This window comes from Polyodon spathula, chromosome 6 (genome assembly GCF_017654505.1).
Source record: "Polyodon spathula isolate WHYD16114869_AA chromosome 6, ASM1765450v1, whole genome shotgun sequence".
Lineage (NCBI taxonomy): Eukaryota > Metazoa > Chordata > Actinopteri > Acipenseriformes > Polyodontidae > Polyodon > Polyodon spathula.
This window is the reverse complement of record NC_054539.1, coordinates 50,708,620-50,726,211: the sequence shown is the minus strand read 5'-3', so window position 1 is coordinate 50,726,211 and position 17,592 is coordinate 50,708,620. Positions and strand designations below refer to the sequence as shown.

Here is a 17,592-nt window from a genome sequence, read left to right as displayed (position 1 = left end):
AATCTTTGGAAAAATGTGTTCGCTGAAAAATCGAAGTGCTTTATAAAACGCACGCAGCGACAACCAGTGTGTCCTTGCAACGAAAGGACTTTTCTGAAATGGACCCCTGTTGAATAGAACATGAATTATGAAATACGTCTCTACCTTGATCCACGCAGGATCATGAGACCATGGTCAGTATTATGGTCTTGAGCACTTATTCACTTCATTTATTGTTTTTGTTGCCATCAAATAAAAAAAAAAGTGGATGACATTCCCGTTTATCCAAAAAGGAGTGAAACATATCTCATTTCTATATGTTTTGATAAGTAAAGCAAATGGGGCTATTTTTTATTGAAATGATTCTAAATGGGTTATCTGTTAGAAATAGAGGCTAGTTCATAAATAAAAATATAATTCTGCTCTCTTCCATTTTTAAACTCTACAAAAAATCTGTTTTGAAACCTGTTAGATCTCAGATACACAGTAAAAGTAGACAGGAAATCAAACAGAAATACATTATACTGTATTCTTGTATAATCCCAGATGCAATAATAAAGATCTACTACAGCATATGCTGTCTACCATACAGTACCAGCACCATGAACAGCTCTGCCCAGTTCACCATTGTTACCAATAAATTGGTTGATTCAGTGGCTTTACTCTTTTGTCATACAACCTTTAAATAAACCTACAGAACCTATATTCACTTCTTGTTTCCCTGTACTGTTAGAAATACCCATTGTAATATTGATAAAATATGGTTTTATTACATAGTCCATGCACCTCTTCTAAGGCATTGAAGTCCAATGACCAATCCGTGTAAAATCATTAAAAAATGTCATCCTTATCTGATTCAGGGGATCCTGGTCTTGATATTTCAAACAGATGCTGGGGTGAATTCAGTGATTTCTGAGATTTTACTATTCTAAGAATTTCAGCCAGTTGGTTTTCTAGGGAGGCCATCTTGTTGTTTAGGGCTTTGATGTCCTCCTTCAGTTCATTCTTTAGCTCTGAGATTGAAGCCTGAATGGTTTGTTCAGGAATCGGTAAAAACATGTGTTTGGCATCCGCCTGAACAGGACTACGGTCTTGGGGGCTCCGAACCTCTCCGACGTTGTCCAGCCGCAAGTCACTTTTTGTAATGCCGCTGTCGCAGGAATCCGTTTTCTTTAAGGAAATCTCCTCAGGAACGTTAGTTCTTTCTGGCAGCGTCTCCATGGATTCCGCTTTCGAGACTTTGTTCCAGTCGTCTGCTTTCCCGACAGGGTCTTTGCATCTGTTCCAGCCTTTTCCTTTGGTGATCTCAGCTGATTTGCTGCCTGCATAGTTTGACACTGTGGGAGCTTGCAGCTTTGCGCGGTCAGACTCTCTTGAAATGGAGGCATTAACCGATACTGAAGGGACTGGGGTGGCGGGACTCTCTGTAACCGTGACGATGCTGGTGGTGGCAATCACGTCCTGCCGTGTGTGCTCCACCTGGACTGACCCCTTTTCCACATCAGGCTCGTCCTGGTCCTTGGCTCGTTCGGCAGCCAGGCGGGCCTCCTTCTGTTGCCTGAACCTCTGGAAGAGCCGCCTCACAGGGTGGTCCGGCGGGAGGTTTAGTGGGGCTTCATTCTTCCTTCTCAGTCGCTCTTCTTCCTCACGCTTCACATCGCTAATTTTCCGGAACACAATCTGAAGGAAACACAAAAGGAAAATTGCTGTAAAGGCTACTTTCTATGTAAAAATATAATTACTTTTTTTAGTGGTAATAAAAACTGCACAATATATACGTGAAACAAGTCTTCAATAGCTTTACAGATTATTTAATTTACACTGATTAGTTTAATCAGCATGTCATTTTACACATTTAGACAACTACATGAAAACATACTTGGTGCCACTGTATTTTGTAGGTTTACATTTTAGTATTCAGGACAACATTTCCTTAGTCTAACAACAATAAACATGCTTGGAACGCCAGGATGACAACACTTAACATTTTCATCATTGCGAACAGTTTGCTTTACCTAAACTCAGAGTAAAAGTCAAAATCTCATTCAAGTTGCTCACCCAAACTTGAATTAACATTGCTAAAGTTTGTTCAAGAGCAGTGTTATGGTTGTATCTAAGAAAAAAAAATGCAGTTTGTTTAATTTGCACAACTTTATATACACTGACCTTTCCAAGTCAAGGCAGATAATTCCCCAGATACATAATGAATCAGGCCTTGGAAACTTTGGCATGTGATTGGTTAAAACCTTGGTAAACATTAGTGCTAGGACAAATATCTGAACATTCAAATAAAAAAATGTTGACATGTATTCGGATACAAAAATACGATGTTCATATTCGCTAGAAATTACAAAAATGTCTTACACTTATTTACCACCTCACCAGAAGTTGCACAACAGTTTCAAAAACCACAAATGAAAAAGAGCTCTCTGTGATATGTGAGATTAATATATATATATATATATATATAGATAAAATAATAATAATTAACAAACAAGATTATGCACGCATAGTGAATAGTAATTTCCTCACATTACATTCCTTTGAAGCAGACCACATTAAATTGTTATTCTGATATTGTAATACGAATATGTTAGTAATAAGACATAGTTAAGCAATCATCCCTTAAATCTATATAGTTTTAAATACTTTTACACTGATTAAAGATGGGCATACCAATAAGTGTGTTGTGTTAAAGCAATTGGGCTTTTTCAAAAAATACAAAATTGACAAACGAAACAATGTGAGGAAATGGCCATTTTTATATTTTGATGTCTAAAAATGTTAATACAGAAACTTCACAGTTAAACCACGGTGATGAATAAATTAACAGTGTAAGAAATTACACAGATAAAATTCAATGAGACGCTGACATATTCGTATATCTCTAAATAATGCAAAATCTGGCATGGCATGGCATGGGGAGGTGAAGGGAGGCTTCAGTTCTGAGTGTTTTGTAAGCATTATGCTACACCCAGTTAGAAAATTAACTTTTCCTGCATTTTTTAAATGCTAGCCTGTGAACGTGAAAGTATATCTGTACAGTTTTTTTAAGAAAGACTACTAAGACACAGACATCAACTACTGAGACACAGATATTAACTAGTCCTCATCAGGCGATAATCATTATAAAAACGATGACACTGGAGGTTGTGGTATAGTGCTGTATGCTTTTTGATGTGCATTAGGAAGATGGCCAGAATTATGCAGTATCTTTTAATGTGTCCCCAGTGCTGTACTGTATGTCAAAACACGCAAACATCTATTTTCAGCATTGCAAAACTAATGATGTCTGGCACTGCAAGCTTTCTTACTGGGAGAATGTATTACAGTCTGAAGCAGGGGTTCTAATAGAAGGAGAGAATCTCAAGAAACCTTTGGCCCACACCTCCTGTACAACACAGTCGATTTATATGCAGTACAATATGTTGCTTTTGTTAGTGCTTAATAGCATTACCTACAGCTCTGGGTCCCTTGTGGGGTCTTAAGTGCTCTTGTCAACAGAATACATGTATATTCATTCTCCAGTATGCTTCTAATTGTATATCTGCTGGTGTAAGAATGACTTATCTCCTTACTTTTATCTCTGCACAGAGATTTACTTTTATTTTATGCACAGCAAGGAAAACCACTTTAATTACAAACAAATCTCCATTCATTATACTCGTCTGCCTTTGAATATCCCTCTGATGGTTAAAGATCATTATTATCTTAATGAATTAGGGGGGAGATTTAACAGCTTGATTTGCTTGGGATTCTCAGACCAGCAAACGGTTTGATAATTAAAAAAAGACTAATTGAAATTTCACAGGGTATTACAAGCGTTATTCCACATCAAGAAAAAAAAAAAATTATATTATTAAAATGGATAATTAAAGTTTTTTGTTTTTTGTTTTTTTTTCCTCAGCTTACAATACAAATTGAGATATAGCATTGAAATCACAAATTAATTTTTTCTTAAACCTTTATTAGCATTTCCACTAAGCGTACAGTAATGAACCCACTTCCTTCCCCTGAGAAACTGTTGTAACTGAACAGGCCAACCTCCTCCACCGCAGAAAAGGAGGTTCTCAAGGCCCAACGACATCAAAGAACTATGAGAAGCCAACATCACAGACTGCTTTATAAAAAACCCTAGAACTTGTAATTTAGGAGTGTTGCCTGGTGGTGTCAAAAACTATCAGGTATCAAGCTTCACTGTGGCTTGTCTGATTGTGAAGACTGTGGGGCTTGATTACAGCACTGTATGTCTGAACTGAGTCATTCAGCCAGGGATCAAGCACCGTACTGTATGTCTGACGTGACTGCTCTTGGGAGAAGCCTGGCTTTCTCTATGAACACATTACACTTGGTTAGGAAATTAAATAGATAATGGGATGCGGCTTGGTTTCATGAATACTGCAGAAGCAGGGATTAGCCCGTGCACATCTAGCATATACAGGAGAATTATTTTACTGACCCCCCCCTCCCGAAATAGACAGCTTTAACATAATGTAAGTGAATATCCCAAAGAACCTGTCCAAGATTGTCATGCAGAATTCAACTAAATAACCAAATTCTGGAGATTCATTTGTGTTTATATTTTTATGTTGCAAGTAAAGCTTTGTTGTACAGTTTTTTTTTTTTTCTCCTAAAAATTGAATGAATAGCCCAATTCCTCCAAGTTCTACTTTATTTTTAAACAGATAAATCACATGTGACATTTCTGACTGGCACTGATTGCAATAAGAAGCTATCATTATTTATTTGTTTTTAAATGTGGACAGGTACCATACAACTTTAGACCTATGACTTTTGTTTAGGCCACATGTTTACAAGAAAACATGATTGCTCCACATATGATATACCCCCAAATTATTATGTTAGTGCATTTATGTGCTACTCATTAAATGAAGGCTGTAAGTTTTGCCTTGGAGCCATACCAACTCTTAATGTTTTTGTAATGTTTCAGTGTGTAGTACAAGTAGCAATATTTAATGTGTTAAATTGATACAGCAGCATTTCAGCCTGTAAAGAGTCTCTTTCATTAGCAGAGTCTTACAATAGCTAAGAAAAGCATTTTCTTGGCAGCCGGCAACAGGATACATCCCAGACTGTTATCGATTCCTTATATAAGAAAAAAAAAGTCAAGCTGCAACACAGAAGTGGCTCGCAGTGACGAGGGGACTGCTATCAAGGTCATGCACTGCATACCAGTGGCAACGCTAGGTCCCAAGCAGTTGCATCAACACCCTCCTAACCTGGAGTGAGCAATCTGCTGTCTCAGCTTTCCATACAGTCATCACAAACTTTCTGTCCTTTTGACCGCCCATCGCTGAGGCGGCTGGATTGTGTGTCAAGTTGGGTTAAATGGCGTGCTTTTTTTTTTAAAACTGACTCAGGTGATTGCCTAGAATATTGCTACAATCATAACACTTTTTTTATATAAAGGCATCAAATACCTCATCATTTTAAAATTACTTTGGTCATACTGACTTGATAGCCTGTTAAAAAAAAAAAGGCCGGAGGCAAACTCTCTGCAATGCAGAACAATAATCTCCTCCTACAGCTCTTAGTCTTTGTTCTTATTTCTTCACTTTAGTGCAGAGTTAATAGCTGATGTATTCAAAGCTGCTATATACCACGATAACGTTCAATCTTACTCTGACAGTTTATTGACTGTTTATGACGTTAGTCCTTAGGTGTACTCTGTTTATAGAAAGGAAGCAAACTTTATTTTAAACATCCTCAAAGGTAAAGTCCTCCCACTTGACATTAGCTTGCTATAATGCCAGTCTACAGCCAATTTGCAGCAGGAGGTGGTTATTCTTTTTTTATTTTTATAAATGTGTTATTTTTATACCAATGATATAGTGTACAGGTAATTATTTTAGAGCTTGTAATTTCAACATCACACTTATAAGGCCACAATTTTCCTAAATATGAGCAGTCAATGTAAATAGAAGCATATGTATTTAACCAGGTTTTACGAAACTGACCTGGTAGCTTTGGCACATACATACATACATACAAACATTCATTAATTCATACAAAACATTTATACATACATTACAATAGTAACAATAATAATAAGCTAAGTCAATGTCAACAAAAAGCAATCAGTGGAATAAATATGAGACATTATATTATTTTTACATGTCCCATTGTCACTGTTTATGTACGGTATCTAAGTGTTTGTATATATGTGCACCACACATTCTTTTACATACTGTAAAAGTTAGAAAGTAATCATCTCCTGAGATGAAAAGAAAAGAAAAACACAGAAGCTGCCAGTCAGTTCTGACTCTGAGGAGAACAGAGTTGTGGAGTCTCAGGTTGTGAGAGGCTTGCAGCTCGTCTCTCATCAACCTCCCCTTGAACAGACTGGGGGAGGTGGCAGCAGCACACACAGTGCATCCCGCAGTGCAAACAAGAGAAGTGGATCAGAAAAAAACCCAACCTTTTTTGTAAACCATCACATACTCGCACAAAAGCTGTGTTTGTTGTTGCCGTGGATAAAATCACCTTACATATTTACGCATAACTTAAATGCTAATCTCTACAAAGAAACAGTATATTCCTCATGTAATACATCTGTATTTCACACTTCAAAGTTTTGCTTACAACAAATATACAGTATATAAGAAAACACTTGATACAACTGTGAACCATTTTAGAACATTTTTGTGCACTTATTGAGAGTATCTGTATTCGCTTGTCCAACAGTCTTTATATACGTTTACATCTCGCACCTGCATCTCTGCAAAACCTGCAACACTCTTACAACAGCCAACGTGCTTTACAGTATCTAGAACCATCTAGTGAACACCTTGCTCTTTATTAAAGCAATTCAAAAGGAAACCAACCCCACAGTAGGTATCAACTACTGTAGATGGTACTAGTGATTACTAGCATAAACTAGCTAGTCTGTGTTAAAAAGTCTGTGGCTAGTAACTAGAACGGAACAGCAGCTTCTGAACCCAGACCAAAGTACCTTAACACAGACTCAAATATATTTGAGCAATTACAATATGAACCACTCAGAACAATTGAAAACATCATAAAAAGTTATGGGGACATAAAAATAAATACATAAATAAAAACTATGATCATTTGAAGTTACTTGCAGTACTCTTTAATGACTGAACTGTTTAACTTTGGAATTAGAATTTGTAATTTCTTAAGAATAGCACACAAGACATGAGTGGAACATTGAATCTGGATGGATTGGCCCTTGAAGATTTCAGTTGCCGATCCCTACTGTTTATACAAGAGTTGGACACAATGGTGAATAAATTGTGCTGGAGGGATACAGTCCTGAATTATACATGTCTCTAACCCCTTAGGGAAGTTGGGAGTGAAAATTATCAGAGCAATTTGTTTTGAAACATTTTAGACAATTCTTCGTAAAAAATGTATGTGCAGCATACCTCCATCAAAAACATCAGAGACTTCAACAGAGTCTCCTTTCAAAAATCTTTGATTTCTAATTAGGACCTTCACTGGAATTTAATGCACATTACACTTTTCTCTTTTGCATACAAGAGTGCATCATAAGCACAATGCACATTTGGCGCTCATCCGGCATGCGCAAAGTAAAAGCCATATACCATCTGCTTGCGGGCTTTACAACCACATGGGAGCGGTGCTCAGGATGCTGACATTCAGCATGCTTACAAGTTGTTGTAAAGACAATGCTGCTAGTAAAATCAGGTGAATTAAGTATGGTAAACATGGTCGACCATGGTAAAGTTCAAAGTTTCCTATGGTGAATGTTTTATAACTAAAACCTGTTGGCGTTAAAATATCTGTATTACAGGTAATAAAGGTAAAATAATTGTTTATGCACAGTCCATATCATTTCTATTTAAATGTATTTGTTAACGAGGTACATTCCCACTCGCAACCTTCGCTCTGCGAATTCGGGTCTGTTAAGGATTCCTAAGGCTAAGCTTCATTCTATGGGTGACCGGGCTTTTTGCTGTTATGCGCCTAGGCTTTGGAATAATTTTTCGAAGGTGATCAAAGCCGCTAATACCATTGAAGCTTTTAAAAAATATATGTACAGGCCTTTCAACATGATTAGGTTTATGTCACTGTGCAATGTTTTATTTTATAATCTGTGCTATTTTTAACTATATGTTTGTGTATTTGTTGTTATATTTAGTTTAGTTTTGTTGTTTTTAGTGTTATTGTTCTAAATTGTTCAGTGCTTTGAGACGCATTCATTTAGGGGTTATACAAAATAAAGACTATTATTATATTATTAATTCCAGTAATTTAATAATTATTCCTAATATTAACAGTGAACCACCAAGTGTGGCCCTGGGGGTAGCTGGTTAACTCAAACTGCTCCAGTTATGCAGGCATCACTAGGTACTTTATTTTAAAAAAGGAGGTTATTTGGACATTGCCTCTAGATACTGACCAGGGAAGAGTAACTATTAAAAATGTTATTGCACTATAGAAGCGCTTAGGATCAGCCCAGGAACATTCTGTTTTATTTTCTCAAAGCAATTTGAGTCATGATCACATGTCATAGAAAAAATATAAAAATATGTATATGTAGTTTTGAATAAAAAATTGAATAAAGCGGTTGTTTTAAAGAATGTTTTGTTAAGGTGTTTTTAAAGCACTTTTTGATTATTAACTTTGTATTAAAAAGCTTGTGCATCTTCAGTTTTAGAGACGTTTGTTCTTGACAAACAGTTTAACCTAAGAGAATGTTTATAAAAAAAATTCCTTAAAACAGTGTTTTCAGTTCCTTAGATGAGAGGTTTCTTCATTTTACTACCTTCTAATTTGCCAGTGATTAGAACACTCATCATAAATAAAAGCTGTAACGGTATTCGCAACCTACTATAAATAGATGTGGTCTCTTTAGAAATACACCGCTTCCATCCTGGGTCATGTCTTGTTTTTGTTAGAAAGTTGACATCTTGTGAAATGTCATAGCCAATCAGGTTTAATGTAGGCGTTTTTAAAACACAGATACACAAGGTAACCAAATGGCTTATCTAAGGATTATTTTATAGCGATCAAAATTTTTAAATATAATATATAGAATCACACATTAAAACTCATCTTTCTTCAAATGGGATTTGTAATATAGATATGTGTAGACGATCAGAATATCAAAGCACAGTTTCTGAAACTGACAACACACAGAGTCATAAGTCCTTAGCTGGATTTCTGACTCCCTGTTCTTACATAATTAGGTTATCACTATACTGGAGTGTTTTCTCTTAGATTACATTAACAATTTTATGTAGTGTGTGTGAAAGGATAGCATCACAACCAAGGCTGGTAAATATCAGGAAGCAGACATAGACACAGAAGCAGCAGTTTAACGGTGCTGTGGCACACTTTTATTTAACAAATGAACAAAGAAAAAAGCAAAAGGGCCAAAGTAAAAGGTTTAAACAAAACACTTCTCAGGCTGGGCATTCGCCTTCACTGACTAATACACAATTTAGCCTCAATACAACACAGCACAGCACACAGGTTACTCACCCAAACTCCCTCTCCCCAACAAGACATTTTTAGCTACATACAGCTGTGGCTGGAGCCTAACTAATCATCCATTTTTCACTGCAGCCACATCCTCACGTGGAGTTGGCCAGGAAAGATGAACTCCTTCTCTACTAACTCAACACAAGTCAAGTGCAGGGCCTCTGCCCTGTCACAGCGTGTTTGTAAATTGCTTTAACATTTGTATTTAATAAATGTAAAAGTGGCATTTTCATCATTATATGTGTAATATTATGTGTGTGGCAGGTTAAAGTTTAGTTGAAGTCATTTTACAGTTTTGTGCTATTAAAAAAATAAAAAAAAACACTTTGAAGTAGAGGCCTTGCCCTTGATGAATCTGGCCCAGCATTTTGTGAGTTAATGGATAAGCAATGCTGGTTAGGCAAAGCTTTCTGTGACTCATGACTCAGTGAACACACAATCACACAGAAGGTATTTCTTACCAGCTGGTTGCATGAGAGAATGAAGACTTGACAGTTGTTTTTTTTTTTTTTCCCCAGTGCTTTAGCTGCCTGTGTTGTACCGGTCTATCCCTACAGGCATGCCTGAAAGCTGACAGCTGTCACCCACCATAGTTATACACAGCTGAAGCAATTAAATAAACTGTACACACTTCCACAGACAATATCCAATTAGACCAGCCTCTGCTTAAGGGGCACAATACACTCCCCTTCAATCAAGTCCAAGGTGAGGGGCAGACCTTTCAAATTTCAATTTTCCTTAATTCTAAAAGAATGCAAAACGATAACTGACTGGAGTGTAGAGATACTGTCTTAAATAAATACTGGTTAACATTATAAGCAAACACAAAATAATAATTTGTTAGAATTTAGATTGGACCTTTGCAAATTGAAAATATGTACAGTACTAGATAGATAGATAGATAGATAGATAGATAGCTAGATATATATTCCCATATAATGTTTTACTGAAAATGCCCCTATAGTGATGTGCAATATAAAAAATACATTTAATCTAAGGAGTAAAATATGAAACAGGTATAATTACAGAATGTATAATTACACCTTTTTTTTACAAAATAAAAATGACAATCCTTACCACTGTATAAAAGTGGAAGGGCCCAAAATCTCAAAAGTATCAATTTTAAAAATGTTTCAGTATGCCCCTGGGTGCTATCTATGGAGTGCCAACATTTAAGACAAATAAACTATGATTTTAGGAAAACACAGACCCAAGTTGCCAAGTCTGCCATCATGCAGGATAAATGCAGTTATTTTTTATGGATACGGTCATACTTGCCAACATTTGGAAACTGTTCAGTGGGATGCTGATCATACGTATAATCATAACGTATAATATATATATATATATATATATATATATATATATATATATATATATATATATATATATATATATATATATATATATATATATATATATATGTGTGTGTGTGTGTGTGTGTGTGTGTGTGTGTGTGTGTATATATATATATATATATATATATACACACACACACACACACACACACATCATATAATAAGATTTACGAAGACCCACATTTTTTCTTTTTTTTTCAAATGTACATGAGCCAACAAAGACCTGGCAAGCTAATTTTTGCTGAGGTGTTGGATCAAGCTCTATCTGCCTAATTTTAATATTAAAATACGGTCTCAAACATGATGCTCTATCAAAATATTCACAAAGAATATCAAACACTTCTATTGAAAAATGTTAATATTGAGGCTGATTGTAGGTATTTACATAATAGTGTCTAATATAACAAGAAATAAAATAAAAAAAATAGAAATGGGAGTTTTTTTGGGAGGATAAAACAATGTGGCAGTGAAATGGTTAATGTCTACTGGCCACTCCCTGCTATGGAACCTTTGGCATGCAGTTTTTATAGAACCCAGCAAATATAAAGTAACTACCTCAAATGTCTGTTTTTTTTAAATATGTGGTTTTCACACTGTGCTGTTGGCAGCTTTATAAAATAACTGTCACGAAAGGATCATTTTCTTAATAATACAGCTAATAAATAGTATAAATCCACTAATTTGAACTGTTAGGTCTTCATCATTAGGAGTGAACAAAATTCCCTTGGCCATAGTATGTCGACCATCTTAGGTAAAAGGTAAAAGTGAAAAAAGGTTTGCAAACTCAGACAAGTTTAAATATATTACTATCAGTGATTATTTCTTGCCTTTAAATCTATTTTAATCAACCACATTTGATAAGCAAAGGTATAGCTGATCACTTGTTTTAAGGACAAGAATTTGAATTTGTTTAACAATATAGTAATTGTACACTGGATTGTAACATTTCTGGAAATGTGTGTTTTATTGGCATTCAACTACTGTACCTTAACCTGAATTTGAGGGATGTTAAACCTTCATTTTCTGTACGGTTTAGCAAGAGTCCAATGCACCACAACACTGAGGGATGATTAAAATACAAAAAGCATCAAACCTAATCTCTCCCGCATCTGTCAAGTGTTATCTCAGCAGCAACACTTAACCTAGTTTACTATATCAACCAATTAGTAAGGTAATCAATTACATAATTAGGTTGACCTTACGGTAGATGTGCTGGTTTGGTGTTGCTTTGTCAATATATGTCACACTTCAATGACGCGTACCACAAGCACAGAACCAGACAGAAAATGTCAAGGCATTAAAATCACAAATACATAAAAATAGCACCAATAACTCAATCCATTGTTCCACTTCAGCAAAGTATCTGGTGTTCATCACCTGCTAAATTCAACTACAGTTAGGCCTGTACAATCTTAACAGGATTCTGTATTACAGAAACATCAGGTAGCACTCAGGTAAACAGATTGCAGTTTGATTTCAAAAGCTGCATTTTGTGAGCAGTAAATTCAATACCTGATGGAAATTTTTTAACAGAGAAAGCAGGGGAATCACACTGTATACTGAATAATGTGAAAAATGATTGTTAATCTGATGTTACCACAACTCCAAATGTACTTTGACCATTTGTAAGGCCCCAATTATTTTAGACCTGCTATACATTATTATGTTGCTTATTACTCCCAAAATGACCAGGTTACTCCAGTTTTACCGGTGCTTCTACAGCGTGAGAACTCCTTAATGTAGATGCCTAAATTATCTAAGCAATCTGAAGCACAAGGAAATAGACCAATTGAATCAACCTAGTGATTCAAGTAAGGGTAAACATCCATCATCAGCCCTTAACTGTTCAGTCTGAAAATTAGAGATGTTTGAGTTGTTTCCATCCTGGGACAGACAGGCGTAGCGTGGCACACAAGGCATTTTGCTGCCTGTATCGCTACCATTGCTTTCATACGGTGTTGGACAGATCAGCGCTCGACAATACAGCTAGTCCCGTGGTGTCGCTGAGCAGTACCGCTCAAATCAAAACCAGAGCGATTTTTTTCTGGCTGCTGCGTGGTACCGTCGTGGATTAACCAATCACAGCTAAATGCTGACAACACATGCTTCCCATGTTGTCTACGGAGGTGTCCAAGCACCCTGAAGTGTTTGATCCCTCCCATATTTCATACAAGGATAGGCAAGCCAGTATTTTATACATTGCCGCTGATAAGCATCCTTCCTGATTTTTTTTTTATTAATATTTCTAAATAACTGGTTGTAAATTGATACATTTTTTTAACACTTTAGTAGCAGGCTGCTTGCTGTCAGCAAGGTATTGTTTGTTTCTTTGCTAAGCTCAGATCGTTCATTTCATACACCTGCATACAGATAAACAATGTTGAAAAGCAAACCAGTGATTTTTATTTAGTAGATTATAATGGTGGGGGGGCATTACAGCTATGGTCAAAAGTTTTGCATGACACCCTATAGAATTATTAATGTTACGTTGACATATCTCTTTGTAGTTTTCTACAAATTGAAAAATGTGAAAAATTTTGAAATCTAACATGAAATACTGTACTACTATTGTAGTTTCCGGTAGACTTTTGAGATACCCTGTTGTAGTTTCTTAGATTGCATGGTAATATCGAAATTATGTTCATATAGGTTGTTTTTTTTTTTTTTTTTTTTTTTTTTTAATTATGACTGCATCATGATATTTGACCATATATGTAAATGATATTCGAGTACATAGCCTATGGTGTGGTACTGATAACCGGTACTGTATCGCATAGTGCATACTGCTTCTGTGTTCCAAATCAATCTGCTGGAAAATATGTAAATAAAGTGTTGATTTATGTAATTTTTTCTGCTTTTTGAAAGGAACTCTCCATTCTAGTACATGCCCTCTGAATGTCTTTCAGACTAAAGTTTGCTTCCTCTATTTAGTATGGCAATAAAACAAATCTGTCGTCAGAAATATGGTAACCACATCAGGCACACGATCCTGAGATTAACAATAATCGAAAAAAAAAAAGTAAAATACAGGTGAACTGAATACAGTACTCCATTGCGTAACAATTACTATATTCACGCAATTATTGTTTTGAGATTCAGCTTTTATTAGGGAGCTCTCCTAAATCCCTTGTTTGGAAAGATACAGGGTATTAATGCTTGTGACAGAATAGCTGTGTGGGTGCGTGCATTCGCTGCTGAGTGACAGGCAGGAGATCGAGACGGAGGTTGACGTTGATATGTCCTGCAGGCGAACAGGAATTATTTACATATCAACACACTGAACAGCTTACGTAGCACTACCAGCAATGGCAGCGCACGGAACACATACAACACAGTGTATGAAAACTTTGGTGGGATCTACAATTTCTGAACTAATCTTCTCTGTTCAATAATAAATTAATGCAGCTGAAGAGATTGATCATGGCGGAAAAACAGTTAGGGTTGATATGTGACTGGCGGATATGCGACGGATTACTATATTGTAAGGGTCTCAGAATTAACCATTTCAACTGGGATAATGAAGCCTGAAGGTTACCAGACCATACATGGAATTCTGAGCAAACTGCATTACTCATGGAATACTGAGGACAGCATTTCTATCCATTAGCAACTAAAACTAGTGTTGCATAAAGTCACGAAAGAAAACCCCAGAAAAAAACTCTAAATGTTCATTTCTTTTAACGCAGCCATTTCCTAATAGAAATAGAACTCGAACCAGAAGGCTTTACTGGTAAGGTCGGTCTCGTTATGTTAAATGTCCTTGCCTTCAACGCAAGACATTTAACTGCACAAGGTGGATCTTAACAGATGGTAAAGCCCTCTTTTTCGGGTACTATTGTTTAATGAATGCCCGGGTCCTTTGCAGCACCTGAACCAGTGCCCATTGCTCCTTTCAGTGTGTGGTATTGCCTTTGAAAACCACTCAGCAAAACTGACACTGTTTACAACTAACTCATCCTAAGGACATGCAAGTATTTCAATGGGCTCAGACTTATTTGGCAGTGCTGTGAAGAAAGTAAAAGGCATTTACAACAGTAATACAGTAAGCTGACAGTAGACCATTAGTCTTCTTGCCTCTAGAGTTTTTGAGAATTTGTTGTTAACGCAGCAGACTTGCTATCTCTAAATTACACTTTTTGTGCTAAATAACTAAGCAAATATGAATAGCCCTGCAGCATCAGAAAAACAGGACAGCTCCAATGTAATGCAGACTGGCATGACCATCTTGTGTTATATTTAACACTGAATATATGAAATATATATTAGGGATGTCAAACGATTAAAACAATTAATCACGATTAAATCTTGAGATAAAAAATTCAGTTAATCTTGGTTCATCCATCTCATTTAAGTTTGTTTTATTACTGATGCTATTATTATTATATTATTATTATTATTATTACTACCCAAAAAACAACAAACAATCAATAAAACCTTGTTTGCCTATTTCTGGGTCCTATTTGTTGGTCCCTTTTTATAGTTTTATATTTATTTACAATCCAGCATTTGTTGTTAAATTGTTTGAACCAACTGCTAAAACACAATGAAGTCAGTGTATTACTCACCTTACTGCATTTACAATTATCAGTTTCCTTTACTCATAAACTGATTTTTTCCATTGCCGTTTAAATAATAATAATAATAATAATAATAATAACTTGAAATTACCTAAATAAAACAAAACATTCACTGAGTAATGGTTATATCCTCCATAATTGTAAATAATATCATTTAAAAATAAATGTGGTTGTTGAACTAGTTATAGTATTGTGCTTAGCTTGATTTATGGGTTTGCTGCTATCCTGAATTTCTAACAGAGCACTCTGCCGAAACTGGCAGGTTTCATTTGTTGTTCTATTGTTGTTGTCTGTGTATTTTGAGAAGTGAAAGCATGTTTTGCACGCAGGTGGTACAGCAGACTAGATACACTTCTGTGATACTGGAATTCAAGACAGGAGTGCGCATCACATGTGATTAATTGACAGCCCTGGTATAAATACAAGTGCACTAAAATGAGGAGAACATTCTAAGTATATATACTGTATAATGACTTGGATTCTAATAATAATGGCTGGGATTCAAAACGAAGCTGAAGTAATTTGAATGATTTGAACTCTTTGTGCTTTTGTCAAACTATACAAACTGGGATATATATATATGAAGCCGAATCTCGGAGTTTTAGAAACGCACATACCTATTTGTGAAAACAGAAACTATTATTTTCTCCAGATGATTTCCTCTTGGTGAAGTGTAATAGCCACTGTAATTGGGGCTCCAAGCACAATGTTAATTTATTTTAACTAGTGCAGTGTTATTTATAGCTGTACAGTCCACGGAGGATACAAAGCAGCTTTCATAATAAAAACTCTCAGTTGCAGGTACGTATAACTTCACAATTTACTGACCAAAAATCACACAACTATACTGAAGCAAGTGCAAATACACAGGCAGTAGAATAAAACATGTAGCAGTGTCAACCTGCTACCGGAAAACTTCAGGACTGTTCCGTCTCTCACTGCCTTCCGCCTCCTCAAGACACCTGTTCAGACTGCACTTGTAGATCTCTTGATCTACCTCTCCCACTATGCATTCACCTGATCTACGCACCAAGTTACTCGATCCTCATCTGATGCACTATCCTTGCACTATTGCACTACTATTGTGTCACTGGAGATATACACCGTTAAAACTTCATGCATCTTATTTCATAGTGTATTTTAGTAGTACATTTTTCACTTACTGTAAACGATACTGTATTTAAATATAGATTTTGCTCGTAACCCTGTTACTGCCCTGTAACACTTGTAATTATTACCTGTTTTATTTTATCACTTTTGTGTTTATATTCATGGCAAACTGTCAAGCTTAAATTTGAAAGCTTTACCTTTCATTCAGTAGAGAGACATTCACCCATCTGGCCTAACACGAAACAAAAGATGAGGCAAACAAGGAGGCCTATATCAGTGGTAAAGCACTGATGTTCTGAGGCACTGGTAATAGTTCTCATTTGGCCACATGATATACTTTCCAGAGACAGCTATATAGAACAACATTCCTCCCACAGGTCTGAGTGCACTACAGTGGCCCATGTTATCAAGGGGTCAGTAGCTCACCCACGTCCACTGTCTCTTTGGTGAAAATTAGCGTAAGATGTGATTCATATAGCAGTGGGATTCAGTTTTCCTGAACTCTTGTGGGGTTGCTCCAGTGAGGGAACATAATTACACATTAAAAACTGGTGAGGAACACAAGTAAAATGACTGGGAAATTAAGGAAGAATAGGAAGAGAAAGATCATTGTTTAGGGAGAATGTGTGTGTGAATGTGTGCGTATTTGTATGTGGATATTTGTGACATGCACTCCTAATTACTAAATCAATAATCATTGCTTGAAACGTAAATATATGCAACATTGAACCGGGCACAATAACTTTATTATTTCCCTGAACATCTAGACAAAAAATATACACACACACACACACATATATATATATATATATAGACACACACACACACACACACATTACAATTGACAAAAACAGGGTTATTTACTGTCAATAGAGTACTTGGGGAAGTTTGTAGCAACCTGTAAGTGCAATGATAATTTGTTTTAAGAAAAAAAAAACCTGTCAAATTATACATTGTTGTGTACAGTACGTGTGTGTTGGGGTGTGAGGTTTCGAGAAGTTTTATTGCATTATTTTGTGTGTAGGGGTTTGAGGTTTCGAGAAGTTTTATTGCATTATTTTGTGTGTTGGGGTGTG

The 17,592-nt window shown here is 36.0% G+C and overlaps 1 protein-coding gene across 1 annotated transcript in view; it reads right to left on the bottom strand.

Moving 5' to 3' along the window:
• Positions 1–665: 665 nt before the first annotated feature.
• Positions 666–17,592, bottom strand: part of LOC121316564 (potassium voltage-gated channel subfamily H member 1-like) — a 121,919-nt gene continuing 104,992 nt past the window's right edge. Inside the window, exon 11 of the mRNA XM_041251609.1 lies at positions 666–1,659. Coding sequence (XP_041107543.1) covers positions 811–1,659 — 849 coding nt within the window. The 3' untranslated portion in view covers positions 666–810. The remainder of the gene's footprint in view (positions 1,660–17,592) is intronic.